At 40.1% G+C, this 20,059-nt stretch overlaps 1 protein-coding gene across 1 annotated transcript in view; it reads left to right on the top strand.

Annotated features, from left to right (window-relative positions):
- LOC139149155 (UNC5C-like protein) overlaps positions 1-19,513 on the top strand; it is an 80,528-nt gene extending 61,015 nt beyond the window's left edge. Inside the window, exons 7-9 of the mRNA XM_070720726.1 lie at positions 11,019-11,165; positions 18,078-18,251; positions 19,005-19,513. Coding sequence (XP_070576827.1) covers positions 11,019-11,165; positions 18,078-18,251; positions 19,005-19,385 — 702 coding nt within the window. The 3' untranslated portion in view covers positions 19,386-19,513. The remainder of the gene's footprint in view (positions 1-11,018; positions 11,166-18,077; positions 18,252-19,004) is intronic.
- Positions 19,514-20,059: the final 546 nt, after the last annotated feature.

Here is a 20,059-nt window from a genome sequence, read left to right as displayed (position 1 = left end):
ACTTTGACCGATGTTACATCCTGACCTATACTGTCATTAGTTTTGACCAACGTACAAAGATATTGCCCATGCGTCCGGCTGATGAGATGAATAAGTTGACACATGGAAGACAATGATTATCACTAAAATCATAACTACACAGAAAACTGAAGAAAACTAACACAAACCTCTTTTGCTATTACCTGCCGTTTAATCATCATTTCCTGCCGTTTTTATTGTCAACAGTTGCTACACCTTTGACTTTCAACGCTAATTAAATACAGTGTCTTCATTCGGGGTTCGAACCCACAACATACGGCACCCAGTCACCTAGCGGAAAAGCAACAGACAGAACAGCCCCTCTAAATCACAACTTTTGAAACGATTTTGCAAACCAATTTCACTGGTGCGATAGCGTTCAGGTAAATTGCAGGATGATGGAAATACCAGTATAAGTGTTGTCGAGTCCACTCTGCAGATCTTATGGGTGGGATTAGAGAAGAGTGCTTTAAAACTGAAGGCAATGCCGCATGTGACATGGTCCTTCATTGTTTTTTCTGACATTGTTATAATCTTGTCGCAACATCCACCATATAGAAAACACAGTGTTTCAATTTCCAGATACCATACAATGCACATAGTATCGCCATTTTCTTTGAATTACACTTTCTCCACTGACTTTGATACCGTTACCATGGTAAAGGGTGCAATGAAGTCCGTGCTGGTATAACATTTTGCAGTCTTTGTAAAGGTACATCCCTCATTTTTCGGTTCATACAATCACACTTTGGTGCTATTGTTGTTTGAAGAGTTGCCTGTTACAACTCACACGCAAAGAATGAAACGTCACAAATCAATATTCTGCGAGTTATCTTTGAATTTTATATTTGCAACACCAAAAGTAATACTTTTCAAAAAATTGGAGGTTTGTTCCAATGAATGATGTCAAGGAATATCACTTTTTCTTGTTGTGCGTCTGAATGTTTGGGTATGTATGTGTTTCCACTGTGCTATCTGCCTGGTTTTGTACGTCTGTTACGAGATACAATAAAACAAATTATGAACAATACGCCTAAATACTATGGGAAATTTAAATTCCCTCTTTCAAAAAAGTCGCCACTTTCAAAGAAAGTATTATCCTCTGTCGTAAAGGTAAAAACGAACAACACTAGGAGTTATATTTTAATTTAATCAATTGCTATACATTCATAGCTGACTCGATTGACTCGTTTGATTTATTTTATCTGAAGATTTCGCGTACTGAGTCGCCTTCCAAGTGCTGGTCATGCTTGTCGCACAGGAGCTGTCAATACTGCTGTACGTTGAACCTCACCCTATCGCAGACGTGCAGTGCGGGTTATCGACCAGCTGACAAGGGTTGTCTTGTGGAAAAAGATGCAATTCCAGCAATGTGTTCGGCAAGAAACAGTTCAGACGGCGAGGTGATGACTTTGGACAACAAAAGCACGTGTTGCAGGTCAGAGTTTTATACATTACCTCAGAAAACGGAAAATGCTGTTAGCATACGGGGTCTTTGTTTGAATAGAATATACAGCGTCTTTGATATCTGAATTGAATCGCCAACGCAGACTAGGTGCGAATACTTTATAGATTTAAAACCGTAGTTTTCTATTCAGATGAGACTTGGTTCAAGGAAGTGAGTGAAGTCTCATGAATCATCCCGTCATGCATCTACCTTCACGACTTCATCCAATGGCATTTGACTTTGGTGAGCGCAAGTTTATAGTAGATAATTGTAGTATTCTATCATCACACCGTGACGAAAAAGTCGAGTTGAATCTGCGCAGGAGGGCTAAATGTGATCCAACTTGTTACTAGTAGACTGTCGACAGTCCCCTGTGCTTTTTATCTTATTGGCGAAGTCTTTCGCACATACGACGGTGTGCGGAATCGCAAGCGTAGCACCTGAGTGCAAGCTGGGCAATCCCAGTGACCCAGACTCTCTGCTGGGGCGCTGTCGCTTCTTCTTCGGATGGAAGCGACAGCGCCCGAGAAGAGAGTCTGGGTCACCGAGACTGTCCCTTGTGACAATGTAGGCTTTCGCTCCCCCACCATCGTATGTGCGAGATACTACACCAATAAGAGACAAAAAAGGTACAAGGGACTGCCGACAGTCTAGTTACTATCATCTTTAGTGGAAAACTTCTGTGACGTCATTTTTGAGAATATTTTGATTCTCAGAAGTTTTCTTTTACAGGCTAGTGTAACAGCACTTGCAGGATACAATCAGGAATTTCCTGTTTAATCGTCTCTGGATCCTGATCTAAACTAGGTTTATCGGTCACAAGTGGATTTGCAATGACCTTGTCCCCAGCAAGGTCGTTTCCAAGAAGATGACTCCCTTCAAAATGCAAAAAAGGCTTAATATCTAAAGTCACAGGTCCAGAAATAAAGTCCGAGACATTATGGAGAGGAACAGGGGTTTAACTTAAGAAAATGTGTTGCACACATTAATAGACTCTAATTGAGATGATGAAGAAATAAAGCCGGTGGGCTTAGATCCACTTTGACCACTCTGACCTTCACGTTTTCATTTGAATTTGAGACAGTCTTTCTTACAATAATAATTACAAGAAAATGTACCAAATTGTTCGCCAGAAGGAGATTGAGAGTTGGGATCTGGTGACGTAGGAGTGTTACTTGAACTCTGTGAACTGTTGTCATTTGATTTTCTACTTTCCTTTGATAATTCTTGGATGAAGAGGAGGACTTAAATATCCCTGCATTGTTTCGGTATGAAAAGGACTTGGATGGTTTGCTGACAAATATAGAAATAACGGGCGACGCGCTGACCATTAACGTTTATTTGTGGGCAAGGGCGAGAGGAAAGCCCAAAATTAACGGGCGAGGCTTGCCGAGCCCGTTAATTTGGCTTTCCTCGAGCCCGCGCCCACAAATAAACGTCAATGGTCAGAGCGGAGTCTGTTATTTCCATTATATTATCAGCGAACCCAAGAAAACCGTCAAAATTTCCGAAAATTTCAGGAGCGAACGACAACTATGACCTAGAAACTGAGCAATACATGACGCACTGTCACGCGCGCTGTAAAAAATAACAAATCCGGAGATGTTTCAGAAAACAGTATCTCAACTTGACCTTCAAGTGCTCCATTTTATTTTTGATTGATTATGATTTACGTTTGAGCTGTAAAGTTACGATACTTTGAGTTGTTAATATTATTATTCATATTCAAGGGCATGTAAACAAACCATTACTGTGTATTTATGGTCAGTCACGTGGTTCAGCTCGGCCAATCAAAATGCGACGGGCAGGGCATGGTAATATAATGAAGTTTTATGGGTCAATGAATAATCATCGGCCAAACATGCAGCAACTTCCAAAGTATCTGTCTTTTGCTCATTGATAAATGTCTTGATGTCACTTCGAATGCACCTTTTAAATTCCTCAATCAAAATAAGTTGGTGTAATTTTTCATGATCCTGACAAATTTTCTCAGAAGAACACCAACGGTCAGCTGTTCCTTTGCTCGAGCAAATTGAACATAAGTATGATCCTTCACTTTTCACAGTCCCTAAACTTCTGTCGGTAAGCTTCAGGCACCAGCTCATAACCCTTGAGGATAAATTCCTTCACAGAATCATAATCTGAAGCCTGCTCTACTGACAACTGAATGTAAATTTATCTGGCTGTACCCAACAAAGCATTCTGCAAAAGCAAAGACCAGGACTTCCTAGGCCAATTCTCACTCTGAGCAATTTCTCAAATTGGAGAAAATATTTGTCAACATTTTTTCTTGGAAGGGGGAACGAACCCGAAATCTTTAGTGATGTCAAATTGTCTGAAGTGGAGAATTTTCCTGTATGTCAAAGCTCTAAGGCTGCGTCTCAAACACCTCTGGAGGGGGGGGGGGTATTCCAAGAAAAGTACTCAGCTTTTTTCAAATACCCCCTAACTAACCCACAATGTGTTCAAGTCCCCCTGTCTTACTTGCTTTAATTTTAAAGTTCCCCCAAAGGAAGGCAAATGTGGCCGAAATAGTGCTTCGTCCAAAATACCAAATCATAATTCACGGGCGTCTATTGGGCAAGCTATAACATTTTTTCCCATATAAACAAGCTACATCTCTATATTTTTATGTGTGAGATAATTCATGTAAATGTATTTTGCTTGGATTGGCAGGTAAAAAGTGCAAGTGTGTACAAAAAATTAGATTTTTAGATTTCATTAATAATGTTGATTCACTCTACATAGTAGTCTATGAGAAAACTATGAACGCTTATTTCCAATATAAAACTAGCAATATCTGTTCATCTATAGACTTCTACAAAACTAGCTAAATCGCTAAATCTGTGTATTTATGTGCTCTTGATTATTGATACTAATGTACTTGATTAGACTAGGGTGGCTACAAATCCATGTGTGTGCAAGAAATCTGAAATTTCACCTAAATGTTGATTCATTGTACATTGTAGGCTGTAGGTTATCAGCTCCAAAATTGTTATTCAGAGGTTGTTTGACTTAAAGCTTTCAGTTGTTATTAATGACACCATGCACTATTCTAAATAGTTTGTATTCTGTCAAAGTCCTCTAAAAAATAAAAACCTACATACGGCAACATGAACGTTTGACACTGACCTATACCCAATGTATTGTCAATGGGAGAATGATATCAAATAAGTTATCTCCCAAATTGTTATTGAAAGGTTAAGTTGAAACTTTTAGTCATTACAGAGGACAGCTTTGCACAACAGAGGGGTTGGGTATATAGAACTCACGACAACCTAAATCTTTTGCCTCAATGTGGCTGCTTGGATCATCAATAAGTTGTGTATTATACCCTGACACTTGCGCCAGTAGGGCGCGCCGAAAATGGAAATGGCAAGAAATGAAAGTGTCAGAAGGTATGAAAAAAGGAATTTGATATTCAATAAATTTGCAAGTCATCCCTGTGCGACTTCATTTTTTTCAGATCCCACCCCTGGCGTGTTGCAATTTTTTTCAAGTGCCCCCATAAATCTCCCAACCCCCCTCCAGAGGAGTTTGTGAATGCAGCCTAAACGTTTCATTCCTAACTGTATTCGATGTTCTTCTAATTTTATTTCCTTTTCTTTTCCTCTCTTTCTCTCCCTGTCTTTCTTCCATTTCTGATTCCATTTGCAATTTTTCTTTTTCTAATGCCAACTTCTTACTTGCCATATCTGCCTGTATTTCTAATTCTAAATTTTTAATTCAGAGGTAGACTCAGGCTCATAATCTTTCGAGGTGGATTGCTTAAATTTGCCTAATTTACTGAATGTTTTGCAATATTGTACTGTACTTTCCTCTTGCGGATAGATCTTTTGACTTCTACTTGAAGGAAATTGGCCAGTGAATTAGGTTATCTTTTCTGAGGGAATCAAATGCGTCCTGATCAAGGTCCTCCATAAATTTTTCTGGCTTGAATTCTGCCATGATGAAAATTCGCTGAGTTCACAATATACAGTAGTTTGGTAAAAGCTGGCAAAATGTTGTCAAAAGGCTCAAAATGTTCGTATCCCGGACGAGCGCCGAATTTTGTTACGTAAGAGAAAACGAACAAAACGGTGAACTCAGCAATTTCCTTTTAAAACGAAATTTATTACAAAAAAATAAAACTGATCGCTAAGTCAAGGGATAGAATACAAACTGTAAAAGTGTACAGGCTACTTTTCTCAGCTCGGACTGCACAGAGCTCCAGAGTTGAGTCAGACACTGAGACAAAGTGAACAGTCCTTTAGCTTGATTGCAGGCTTGAGGTTGCGAAAAGTCCACAGAATAAATCCAGCGTTACTGTGAAGATCTTGAAAATATTAAATGTAATACTTCTGGAGTTTCCGAAGTCACGCAAGTGACATGATCCCAAATGTCTGACTGAAAAGACTGTGTTGTTCCCTATTTATACTCAAGTGGTTATATAAGAGAATATAAGGACAATCTATCACTTCTATTGATATGCTAATTACTGTTCCGAAAATATATCCACTTGTGACTTATTTGAATTTCTAGAAAGTTTTAAACATGACTAATTGACTTCAAGGTCATGAAGGACAGTGACCTTAAGAATGTTCTAGATTAATTAGACTTAGTATCATGAGTGTCGGGGGACATGACCTACATAACAATATACTTGCTTTGCGTGATGATGAATAAAAAACGACAAACCTGCCTTCAATCCCGTTGTTGACATTCATGAGAAGTCACTAAAAGTTTCGTTGACATACACGAACCTGCAGCAAAATGATCTAAAGAGCTCTAAGTTGTATTAATTACGTTTCTGACTTTTTATTTCTGTATGTCTTCTAGAGAAGGCCACATCATATTTTACAGAAAGGCATCCGAGAAAGTCGCACCCTCCTCGTTTGACCTAGCTCTGATAATCGATGTTTTTATTGTTGGTGTCGTTGTACTGGTTATCTTGTCAGCAACCGTGTATTGTTGCCTACGAAGACACTACGTCAGAGAGGTAAACAAGAGCAATTCTATATCATTTTACTCTGCATGAAATGGGAAGATAGATAGATAGATAGATAAATAGATATTTGCGTATGTGTATGTATACGAGAGAAACATATTTATACACAGTATATAATACTTATTATATGTGTGTGTATTTGTGTTTATGTATAGGATAAAGCCCGAGTACGAGGGCTCTTCTGGCATATAAAGTCCAACCCAACGATAAAATGTCGAGGCCGCAGGCCGAGACATTTTATCGTAGGGTTGGACTTTATATACCAGAAGAGCCCGAATACGAGGGTTTTATCCGACTTAAAAACTATCGCCCCTAACTGATATATTTTCGTTTTCAATGTGTTTACGGTCAACGTCCCCTTTATCAATGTAACATGTTTAGGATATGAATTAAAACTTTTTTGTGAAATAGCCTTCCAATGTAATGGAACATCCTATAAACACCCTAGGGCACATTATATAAATGCCCTAGGGCACAGCAGATTTTGTGTGCAGCTGGTTTCCGCTGTGTTACCAAATTTAATATTAAAACGTACCAGATGTCTACAGAATATGACATGTTCACTTTTGATTGGACAGTACTTTACTAATGCGCTGTCATTCGTTTCTGGAATTGGGTGACCAAGGCTTTATGAGTAAATAAAACACCCTGAATTGAGCACTCTGATTGGTCAATCAACAGTAGATAGTTTTTAATTTATCATATAAAAATTTATCATATAAAACACAATTATTGTTGACACCTAGTAATCGATATATATATTACAAACGATCTCAAAAGAGGGATAAAAACGAACCTATTACCTGGTACTGTAAGTACTTTTGTCTAATATGATAAAAACAACATTTACAACCTTAGCTTTGTCAATGATGCTTATGATATCCTTTAGTATGTTATAAAACGACATCCACTTATAAACGGCGTAAAGTGGTAGAATTGCGAGTTGTCCATTGTAAATAAATAGATTTCAAATTCACATGGCCTTGTATATTGTTTTGTTGCTTGTTTTGGCTTTTTTTGTATTTTTGGAAAACCATTCATACTTTTCTGTTTCTTTTCCGTCTCGTCGGTTGGAACACGCTTTAACATCCAGCCAACAGAGACCAGGTTGTCTGATATCGAAATTATACCCATGGTAAGTATGAATTAAGTATTACATTTTGTGTTATATTGCACAGCATTCTTTATAGCCTATTGTGACAGATAATTGCGAATGTCCGGTATTACTTATCACTCTGTGACATCGGCATGCCTGCTGTTATGGTGAGCTCGTTAATTCAATGACTTGATATTTAGACTAACAATGCAGTCTAGACATGTACAGGCTCAGCTGACAATGTGAATACTGTGTAACACAATATTCTTTGGGAAGTTGAGAAATAATAGAAATGTCCATAAGAAAAAAAAGTGAAAAAGACATAAAGAGTAAAAGCTGCCCTCAAAACAATAACAATAAAAATCACAAGTTTGAAAAGAAAGCTATTGACAACTGCTTAACCCATTCATGTCAATTCATAAATATGTGAAATGGGACAATATATGGCTTTACCATGTGTGACAGATGTGGCATGACAACACAACATTGATTTCCATAGCTCTGCATGGCAGGGCTGTGTGTTACCGGCGTTATACGGCCTAACGCGGGTAAAACACACAGCCCTGCCATGCAGAGCTATGAATGATTTCCACAACACGGCCTGGGAAAGGGTGATTACATTCTTGTTGACAGAGAGACTAACTGATGGTCAAATAATTCTTATTTGTGTGACAAAAGTACAGTATTTGCTCTCCGGAAAAGTTTCATTTATTCAGAAAATGGTACCATTTGCTTTGTTGCTGTCATTCATGCTAAGGAACGTAGCTAGCAAGCCTGGCAGCTTGGGTCCCTAAATATGACTGCAGAAGCGGCAACAGCTTGCTTTTGAAATCATGTTGCGCGAGTATATTTGTGATTGTGGCCCACTACAGAGGCGCAATTATGTTTATGGCTCACTAGGGACACGGTTTCAGCCGTTGATAAACGTAAATATTGGTCAAAGGTCATCCAAGATTACGCTCCTACGGGCTATTTTCCAACATGAGTTAATGCGCTAGGCCTATTGGCGATAGCTCCCAAAGACATTTGGCGATGGCTGTGCAGATGCTCAGGTCAAGGGTCATCATGTACCAGGTGCCAAACCACCAATCCTTTTTCTGGTTAGCTCTTTTGAAAATTAGTACTGGTCTCTTTTTTGAATCAGGGCTCATCAGCACCCAGGTAGTGGCTTACAAAAATAGACCATGGGCTTAAAGCAGTTTAAAGTGATTTTAGAGTTCAGTGTGACATTCATTTCAAAATCCTGAGATCAGCGTGGTAGAATGTGAAGTAATTTAGCTTCGATCTATGGAGTTATGAGCCTCATCTCAAACGTATTAATGGGCATTGAATTTTACTGGATCATCACGGGGGCTTCTATTGTGGTCTCCCGTGTTCCATTTGGTCAGCAACAAAATAGTTTTTTCATTGCTATGGACTCGATCACGGTTGCTAGGGTGGCCTAACACCTTTTCAGTTAGTCACTCACAGATACATACCTCCCAGGGGTTGGTTTTGATAAAATCACAATAGATTGCTTGTTGCTATGGGCGTGGTCCTTGTTGCTCAAAATTTGAGAGTCCGAATATCTTTCCCCGAGGGCGTTCTGTATGACAAATATTCCGAATGCAAACAATGGGAACGTCACATATAATTATACTGTCTTCGTACTTAGCCGTAAGCTTGTAACAGCATTTTGATTGCGATTCCTTTTCTAAAGACTGTACTGTGAGTGAAAGAAAATGGTAATAAACTTCTGAAACCTATCTTTATAAACGTACTGAAACATTAGATATACATAATTTTCCTGCCTGCGTGACAGACCAATAATTATTCAATAATCGCTTGATATGAAATTATACTTTGCTCAAGCTAGGTAATTTTTTGATTGTAATGGGTTACTTTCTTATTTTTATGATTATTAAATCTTCCATGTTTTCTTCGCAATGAATGTCACTGGGATGCCCTGTACATGTTGTGTTGTCATAAGATAACTTCCGAATACGCTGTGATAGTACATTTTAGAAGTACCGCATATTGGTTTAATGACAGTCATTCAAGTAATATGATATCTTAAATGATGTCTCAACGAAATGTGTTTCAGATAAAAACGCCTCTTTCTCCGGAGATTGTTCCCGTAGAGTTGGTAACGTTTTTGGATCATGGCGCTAACTCTCAGATCGAAGAAACTGGAAAAAATGTCAAACGTCTTTCGTTGTTAGGCAAGTATTACGACAACCTACGCTATCTAGAAAACCTCCAATCCCGCAGAAAGAGAATCCTATACCACAATCGAAGGGGAGATCATTTCATCGGGAGAAAACCTCGGCTTCGTTGCTGATGAGGACGTTGTCAGAACCAACAGACTAGCAACTATGAGAGATTACAATGAGCTTGAGCATTATCTCTCAGAGACGCGAAGGCTGTGCGAGGAGGCCAAGAGAACCGACACTTGGAACGAGACTTTCTACACAAACCCTGTGTTCGCGGCTGGCTTGTATGACGTTGAGGGCGGTCGTCTCTCCTTGGACAAGATGGACATCAATCTCTTCATTCCACCTGGAGCATTCAGCGAGGATAAAGAACCCACGCTGGTGTATCTTTACGTAAGCGGCGACCAAAAAGACAAGCCTGATATTTCGGAAAATCGCGTTTCCGTAAGTGCTGTTGTCCACTGTGGTCCTTCAGGGCTGAATTTCAACGAACGGGTGATTTTATCGTATCAACACTGTGCAGACATAGAAAGCCAAGGGGTGCATGTTGTGGCGATGTCTTCGAACGCAGATCCCGGAAACAAAGCTGAATACAGGAGGTTGGACGACGACCACTCTTCTCTCAGTATTGTGCAAGGAAACAAGTGCATACTACAATTTTCCCACTTCACAGGTTTTACCTCAGTCGCCGAATCATCGACGCAGAAACAAGATGTTGACATCCAGGAACAAACTCCCGCCATCAAGAAACTGGTTGACATCATAGGTTTCCATGGCGATTTGAATCCATGGGTTAAGAAACTGCCTCTCCGGCTGTATTGTGTAAACAAGACGGACGACGCAAAACAGGTATTAAGGAAATATCACATTAATCATATCTCCCGACATGGTTATTGACATGCATCGTTATATCTGTAGGTAGTCACCCCATGAGCTGGATCAACTCCAGCGTTGAAGTGTTTCTTATTTATCTTTGCATTTGCTTTACATTAACGTGAGCAGAGCGACAGTCAATATCGTCTCCTTTGCATAAATTCTAAATTAGAATACACTTATGTTCGCTTGGTTCCTGTAACATGACTTTTAGAGAACGTGGAATAGGTTTTGTTATTCTGTAATATATATATATATATATATATATATATATATATATATATATATATATATATATATATATATATATAACTTTGAAATGAATATTAAATTTTCATTTGGAGCTTTAGAAAATTTCTTTAAACGGCTGTTCCTAATCCCTGCAAAACTCGCCTACCCTTTCAGCTGGTTTTAGAAGAAGAACATCAACTGCGTGGCCACCAAGCCGATGCCCCGAAGACTATGTCGGTGGTAAACAATCAACGTGATGTGGAATTTCACTTGTCCGAAATTGATCAATCGTGGAAAATAGGAGGCACAGGTCCCATTCAGGTAACACATGATTTCGTGACTTACATCCGAAAGAAAGTCGATACTCATCTCAAAATAGAAAGGGTGTTTCGCACCGAGTAAGCTGGTAGCTCAACTGAGATTTACACACGATCTCTTTGTTTTCGAAAAACCTTTCTCACGAATGCTGAACCGAAACCATCTCTATGGTTTATCAAAGTGCTTCCCGCTTTCAGTAGACCTGGGTGTCGATGTACAACTTTGAAGCAGCGTGTTCAGAAGAAAGATTATATTTCACATCCACACCAACACGAACACCCCCTACATGAAAAGAAGAGCTGCCACTAAATCGCACAGAACTTGTCATCTTCAAGTTCAAAGATAAAATAATACTGTAAATGCAAACCCATATTCGTATTCATCACCATGCTGCATCATTACATAGATATATTTTCGTGTATCTCAATTACTATTCAGTGTCTCATTATATACTTCCACATTTTCTCACTTCTTCCTCTACCACCGAAACATTTGCCTATGGCGCGTAATGCATGCCAAAATTAACATCCGTTTTCTTACACCACTGACCGAATTTTTCCACTAGTCATCCACATTCGGCTTGCCGATTTCTGAACCCACTCACTGAATTATTCAAGTGGTTAGCGATTTCTGAACCCACTTACTGCATCCTTCACGTGGTCAGCGATTTCTGAACCCACTCACTTACATTCAAGTGGTTAGCGATTTCTGAACCCACTCACTGAATTCTTCATGTGGTCAGCGATTTCTGAACCCACTCACTGAATTCTTCATGTGGTCAGCGTTTTCTGAACCCACTCACTGAATTCTTCATGTGGTCAGCGTTTTCTGAACCCACTCACTGAATCCTTCAACTGGTTAGCGATTTCTGAACCCACTCACTTACATTCAAGTGGTTAGCGATTTCTGAACCCACTCGCTGAATTCTTCATGTGGTCAGCGATTTCTGAACCCACTCACTGAATTCTTCATGTGGTCAGCGTTTTCTGAACCCACTCACTGAATTCTTCATGTGGTCAGCGTTTTCTGAACCCACTCACTGAATTCTTCATGTGGTCAGCGATTTCTGAACCAAGTCACTGAATTCTTCAAGTACTGAACTCCCTAAGCTCAACTTCATTAGTTTCTACTTATGACACGAAACAAGACCCCTACGTCACACAGCGTCATGCCTACGTCAAATGTCGTCACAAAAATTGTGGTGTCAATTTTTATTAGAATGCTAAGGGGTCGAAATTTACTTTGACCTCTGAGTTTTACGTCGACAACAAGTGCGTTTACGTCAACTAACACACTCTGTCAGTGGATTATTTTTATTTTATTTTTTCTTCCAGGCCTTAAAGCCCCATTATTTTTAACTTTTAACCTTTTTGTTCGAAATTACATGTTATTCCCTTTCATCCATCTTGAAATGTTGTTCAGTGAAGAAATAAGCCAAATTTGTGCTTCTGTATATAGTGACATACAAACGCTAAATACTGCCCGATCGAGTTAGATTGCCGCGCGGGTTTGTTGACAACGCACATGTATACGTCTTGCAGCATGCCTCGCACGAGTGATCGCTCGCATGGAAGTACAGCTCTCGTCATCGTACGGTTTCAGAAAAACGACAATATGGTAATTGAATATCGTAATTTAACTGCCTGTAGCTAGATTTAACTTTACCAAAGGCGACTGAAACCTCTACATTCAGTGTTGATAACTGACTTTGAAGTCTTAAATTTCAGCTCCGAATGATCGTGATGACAATAACCTTAACACAGAAGTGATATTTGCAATCAATACCGTTATTTCACGGTGACCTGTAATTGATTTTGAGATGTACAGTCGTGCAAAATTAATTCAGTCCGGTGATTCTTTTAAAGTGTCTTTACTCTGTACTTGATGGTGAAATAAATTTCTTCTGGTATAATGTCTCGCATTTGTTTTTTTAACTCGTCGCCACGTGACTTTCTTTTGTTGAAAAAGTGTCCATTTCACAAGTTCTTTTGTTTAAAAGTGTCCGATTTACTAGTAAACGGACAGTTTTTAACAAAAGAACTGTCCGATTTACTAGTAAATCGGACACTTTTAAACAAAAGAACTTGTAAATCGGACACTTTTTAAACAAAAGAAAGCCAGGTGGTATACAGTAAAATATTCGGTTATGGAAATAAGAGAGCATGGTTAGAACAATGGGCACGAGGCGGAGAGTGGTATAACTAAGTTAAAACAAGGAACATTCCTAGGAAACGATAAAAGGAAATGTTCTTAACGTATTTTAAGACCTTAGAATAGTTAAGTGTCGTATAATAAGAGGCTCTCATCAGCCAACAGTCCCAAAAAATTCCTGGGGCCATGCCGCGCCCTGCCCGGGCAAATGTCCACGGTCGCTGGCTGAATGACCTGCGAATGATTTTATTTTGTTCTCCACTGTTTAAAAACGTACTGTTACTGTGTTTCAGAGGATACAGAACTTTGGGCAAGTAAATTTACTTTAATGTGTATCCGCGCACTTGTCTTCCTTATAGCTAAAGGCATGATACTTTGTAAATTTAAACTTCTGAATCTCCATCAAAGATCAGCGGACATTGTCAATATGCAATGACTGTAACGAGAAAAGAACAAATCGGAAAAAAGAGGGTGAGAGAAGAGAAAAATTACAAAATAACGGAAAGAATGAAAGAGGAAAAAGAAAAAAATTGTTCATCCTGAGTGGGATTCGAACACACTTGCTGGGGGGGGGGGAGCATTAATCCACACACCTCATGTTGTTGTATGTTTGAAGCTGCAATTTTGTTGTATATGTTCTCGAATTCATTTTAGGGGGGCAGTTTGAGTCTCGAAAACGTGAAAATTGAGATCGCGAACACGATTTCATTGGTTGTGCATTATGAAACAGCGATAGGATTTTAGCAAGCGATGTCAGCAATTCACTTGTCAATTGAACACGTGGGTCTAAGGCTAATTATTGAGAACACACTTTTTGTCACACGAGGAAACTCTTTCAACACGAAAGCCATACATTTGAGACCATTTGATACAGCAAAATGGTGACATAAGTGTACAATTTGCATTTAATGGCAAGTTATCATGATTGTGTCGAGAAGGTGCTTTTTCTTGCTAATACCAACACGATCATCGTGTCGATAGCCAGAACGTTATTTGGGGCCTGCCTTACGCATGGACCGAATATTAGGCTACGTCCATGCTTAGCGGTACGCCATAGCTCACTCCGAACGTCTCTAGACTACAGCCTAAGCAAATTGTGCAGATATATGTGTCATGAATTCTTTAAAAAATAAGTAAACAACAGAATCAAACTAAGAGGTTAGTTTGCTGTTGGGCCGGGTGTGCACGGGGACGACTTTGCAGTGAGGCCGGCCGGGATCTCTCTTGTGTTCGAACTTCTACCATGCCTGGAGCGCCATTAATGTTGTGCTCGCATCTAGCCGGTAATTGTACTAAGGTAGTCCTTATGAGGATTAGATACCCGTTACGTTTGATATTATTTGGAAATACTTTTAAATTTACTAAGTAAGATTTTTATACTGTATTCAAGATATAATTTGTTCCTTTCTATGCATTTTCAATTACGGCAACGATATGCGAAGTTGATGGGCTGTACATGTATTGCCTATTCTGTACATACAGCGTAGCCCGCCGGCCGTACGCCAAACTTCGTTTGAGTAGACAGAGCAGAAGCAGTCCCGTCATTTATTTTCAACGAAATTTTCATAATACTGCATAATGGAAGAAACTACTAGTTCAATGATTACGATGGTGAAATATTGAATTTTTATTTATATATGTTTTTCTCTCTCAATTCATTCAGCAAACTTGATCTCCGTACCGTCGGTCACAACGTGCAATGCCTTGCATGAAGCTTACAATCGACTGCCTCCATCGTTACTTTAGCTGTTCAAGACGTTTGTTTGCACGGCTCATTATAGTCGGAAAATCTGTAAACACCTACATATTTATATCTTTCCAGTATTTCGCCGAACTTTGCGCGTCTTTGGCTGAGTCTCCAGTTTCGATTGACCAGACCTTTTCGAAGAGCATAGGTTTCTATGGACGCCACAGTAAAACAAAACTCAATTGCGTCACAGTCCCTCTATCTATAGAGGGACTGTGCTTGGGTAGATTGACGGTGGTGTCATTACGTTTCGTCTTGTGTGTCAAGAAAGCCTGACTTCTGGTCCGGACAAGAAGTCATTTTTCACTCCTTTTACTGTTCATTGTACACGTTTTATGAGGCGGCTGGGCATGCGAACCATGCGATTCAGTATCTATTAGATTCATTTTCGGGTCACATCTTACAAGCTTTGATAAAGACCCCCTAGCGTAATGGTCAGCCACCTTAAGAATCCGTGAGTCAATTTGACGGTGCAGGCGGCAGAAGTTGCAACTGAAAAATGACCTGAGGGCAGCGCTGCCCTAAGGGCAGCTCAGAGTGGAGGAAACATGTGCACCACATTCAATGACGTCACTGATGAACTGTATATCTACCCTGAGGGCAGCTCAGATATATTGCTGCCCTCAGGGCAGATTGGCAGATAGGATAGTAAATGTATGTCGTATGTCTGCCCTGAGGACAGCTCAGATATGTTGCTGCCCTCAGGGCAGATTGGTAGATGGGATAGGAAATGTATGTCTGCCCTGAGGGCAGCTCTGATATATTGCTGCCCTCAGGGCAATACAATTATGCAGTGTGTGAGCATAGCAAATGTGTGTCTGCCCTGAGGGCAGCTCAGATGTATTGCTGCCCTCGGGGCAGATTGGTAGATAGTATAGGAAATGTATGTCTGCCCTCAGGGCAGATTGATAGATATACAATTATGCAATGATGTGTGAGCATAGGAAATGTATGTCTGCCCTGAGGGCAGCTCTGATATATTGCTTCCCTCAGGGCAGATTAATAGATATACAATTATGCAGTGTGTGAGCATAGCAAATGTGTGTCTGCCCTGAGGGCAGCTCAGATATATTGCTGCCCTCGGGGCAGATTGGTAGATAGTATAGGAAATGTATGTCTGCCCTCAGGGCAGATTGATAGATATACAATTATGCACTGATGTGTGAGCATAGGAAATGTATGTCTGCCCTGAGGGCAGCTCAGATATATTACTGCCCTCAAGGCAGATTGGTAGATATACTCTATGCAATACTTTCAGGATAGGAAATGTATGTCTGCCCTGGGGGCAGCTCAGACATATTGCTGCCCTCAGGGCAGACATATTTATATATCCTATCCTTAAAGTATTGCATAGTGTTATCTACCAATCTGGACTGAGAGCAGCAATAAGTATTGCATAGTGTATATCTACCGATCTGCCCTGAGGGCAGCAATATATTAGAGCTGCCCTTCGGGCAGACATACATTTCCTATCCTTAAAGTATTACATAGTGTATATCTACCGATCTGCCCTGAGGGCAGCAATTTATTAGAGCTGCCCTTAGGGCAGACATACATTTCCTATCCTATCTGCCAATCTGCCCTGAGGGCAGCAATATCTGAGCTGCCCTCAGGGCAGACATACAGTTCCTCAGTGACGTCATTGGATGTTGTGCACATGTCTACTCCGCTCTGAACTGCCCTAAGGGCAGCGCTGCCCTAAGGTCATTTTTCAGTTGCAACTTCTGCCGCCTGCAATTTGACCGGTCTCTTTTTGAGTGACCGGATTATGATAGAAAAAAATATCAAGTCTGCTGGGGTGCCTAGCGAAATGTAGGCAAGTAGTCAAAGGATTCGGTGAGTTGGTTCAGCAATCGCTGACCACTTGAAGGATTCGGTCAGTGGGTTCAGAAATCGCTAACTAGTTAAAGGATTCAGCGAGTGGGTTCAGAAATCGCTAACCACTTGAATGTCAGTGAGTGGGTTCAGAAATCGCTAACCAGTTGAAGGATTCAGTGAGTGGGTTCAGAAAACGCTGACCACATGAAGAATTCAGTGAGTGGGTTCAGAAAACGCTGACCACATGAAGAATTCAGTGAGTGGGTTCAGAAATCGCTAACCACTTGAATGTAAGTGAGTGGGTTCAGAAATCGCTGACCACGTGAAGGATGCAGTAAGTGGGTTCAGAAATCGCTAACCACTTGAATAATTCAGTGAGTGGGTTCAGAAATCGGCAAGCCGAATGTGGATGACTAGTGGAAAAATTCGGTCAGTGGTGTAAGAAAACGGATGTTAATTTGGCATGCATTACGCGCCATAATTTGCCACTAAAGACACTGCGTTCTCACTGGTCTCCTCCTAACCGCACAGAGTATTACCCGGATGTCTAATTATATTTGAATAGTTCTATAGTAAACAAAAGAAAAAATAAAACAACTAATTAGATGCATTGCATCGCCACAAACAAATCATTGAGACATGGTAGTACGTCTTTTAAATTTCACCTCGCATTACCTTACCAGTGTAAATTCACGTTGTGATGTTACACGGCTATGATTAGCCAGCTGTTACGTCTAGTTCATCTGGGAGTGGATCCTCTCAGTAATTATTTTAGAACATTTTAGTTTTATATGATTTTTTAAATGATTTTATACGATTGGCCTTCACCGCAAAGAGCGGAGTTTCGCGTATGGGTCAGGTATTCTCTTGCGAGTTCTGCCAAGAACTAGATTTCTGAAATATCGCAATTCAACAATTAACACACACGGTGATACGAACTACTGTAGGAAGCACATCCTTCGTGAGCGCTTCTGGACTGATCTGTCACATTCCAGGGCTTCGCTGCACTGATTCGTAGTTTGAAATTACCAACAGCGTCGAATATCTGAAAGGGAGAGTTATAAATTTAGTTTTTACAGGCTTTCAAGGCAAAGGAATGTCGTCTGCAATGCCTCTTCTAAAATTGAATTTAATGAATAAATAATAGTAAGTAGTGATAATGATTTAAAGTAAATCTATCTACAATTTATCCACTACAGTATGTAGATATTGAAGCAGTGATGTCTTCGTCATTCTCGGCGTGTTCTTATAGTATGTCTAGACAAGACAAGTCGGCCAACACCTTCGATTGCACAGTCACCGCTTTCCAGAGAGACAATCCAAAATACGACGAAAACAACAGACTACCTATTCATTTCACTATCAACGAGCCGGTGAGTAACGTGATGATAATGGAGGAGATGATTGAGAGGATGATGGAGAGTATGATATTAATGATGATGATGATGATGATGATGATGATGATGATGATGATGGGATCATCATCATCAACATCATCATAATCGTTATGCCAACTAGAATGTAGCCGATCTGAAGCCCATCAGTGACTATGGGTCTAATCGACAGGGGATAAATGTTACCCAAAAACAAAATGATATGATTGATGAGCACAGCAATTATACGAAGATCACTCCGTTCTGTGAGCAACACTGTTCAGGATGGCGGGTGGGCAACCGAGAAGTCGATTAACCTGCTAACTGCCCATATTATGCTATGTTACTCTCAACCTAGACTTGGTTCAAGTCTGTGATTGTGAATGTTTGAGTCGGGTGAACGCGATGATTTGTGTTGTGTTTTCATGTGAAACGTGTGAGTGGGGTGAACGCAATTAGTGGGGTGAACGCTATACAGGGGAGTTTCTCCTGGAACAGAAACTAACTCACTACTGCGCAGACTCAAAGGTAACGCGTTCAATTAATTGCACGGAAACCTGGCCTTGGCTGCCAAAATTCCAAATAGGTTAGTATGAAATAGGAGATACACAAGAGAAACTATTACAAAGATTTTTTAGAAATTCACCGACTTGAACCAAGTCTACTCTCGACCCACTACAGGCAATATGTCGAGAGTCGTAAACAAAACTTCGTAAGCTCATCCAATTGACAAGCTTTCCTATGTACTTTCAGCTAATTTCTGATCCGACAGACATGGCCGCCCGTTACACGTTGCAGCACAACCCGAGACGCAGTCTCCGATTGAAGTACCGTGATAGATTGAAACTCAGCCACCTTCTCGACCCTGCCAATCCTCTTGGAAACGACTGGAGAATGGTTGCTGACAAAATGTCTCTCAGTTATGATACCATTCAACAGATCGAGAGGCAATATCAGGTCGGTACAGTGCTCAGCCCAACCAGAGAGGTACTGAACTATTGGGAGGCGACAAAGAAGGACGCAGCCCTGGATGAACTACTGGTCATTCTAGAGGACATTGAACGACTTGACGCTGTTGAATTTTTGAGGAACGTTTTGTCAGAGAGTAAAACGGAAGCCCAGTCATCAAATTAGTCATTATTTTTTATGATAGTTTTGTTTTCGGCACATTTGAAATTTCACTACTTTTAAGCAAGCTCGTGCAAATACGAGGACAAACTGTTGAAGTCCGATTATGGGCAAAATCCCAATCAAAATTATCTTAACAAAGTTTGCAAAAGTAAAGGTTATCTATATGTATATTTTTGTTTAATGCTGCCATGGACTCTGATCAACGAGTATGTCGGTCAGAAAGTGGATTTCATATTTTATAATTCTGTCAGCAGTGTGCTCAAGAGAAATGTAAAATTTTTAAACTTTCTTTGATGTTTGAACGCCCAGCTATAAGATATCTAGGAATATGTTGTTAGATGTTAATTACGGCTACAGGGAATTAAGAGGATGAAAATTTGTGACAACTTTCCAAGTATGAAAAGCTTTTTTTGTGTGAGATGTAACTTCCTTTTAAAGTGTTATCACGATGTTTGATTGCTAGTGTCTTGTTATCACGACATCTAATCGGTATGTAGTCCTGCTTGGTCAGTTATTCAAAGAAGCCTTCGTTTGCTCGTGATCATAGACCCTGGTTTTCTGGAGGGTGTATGGTTTACCGAGCAGGTTGCATTTTTTGGCACTCTAATGCGCCCTGTAGAGCAGTAATTTGTAATCTTTCGTCATTTGAAATACTTCAGTAAATTGTTATAAAATTT

This window comes from Ptychodera flava, chromosome 14 (assembly GCF_041260155.1).
Source record: "Ptychodera flava strain L36383 chromosome 14, AS_Pfla_20210202, whole genome shotgun sequence".
In the NCBI taxonomy this organism is placed as follows: Eukaryota; Metazoa; Hemichordata; class Enteropneusta; family Ptychoderidae; genus Ptychodera; species Ptychodera flava.
The sequence above is the reverse complement of the archived record's forward strand: the minus strand, read 5'-3'. Positions and strand labels throughout refer to the sequence as shown.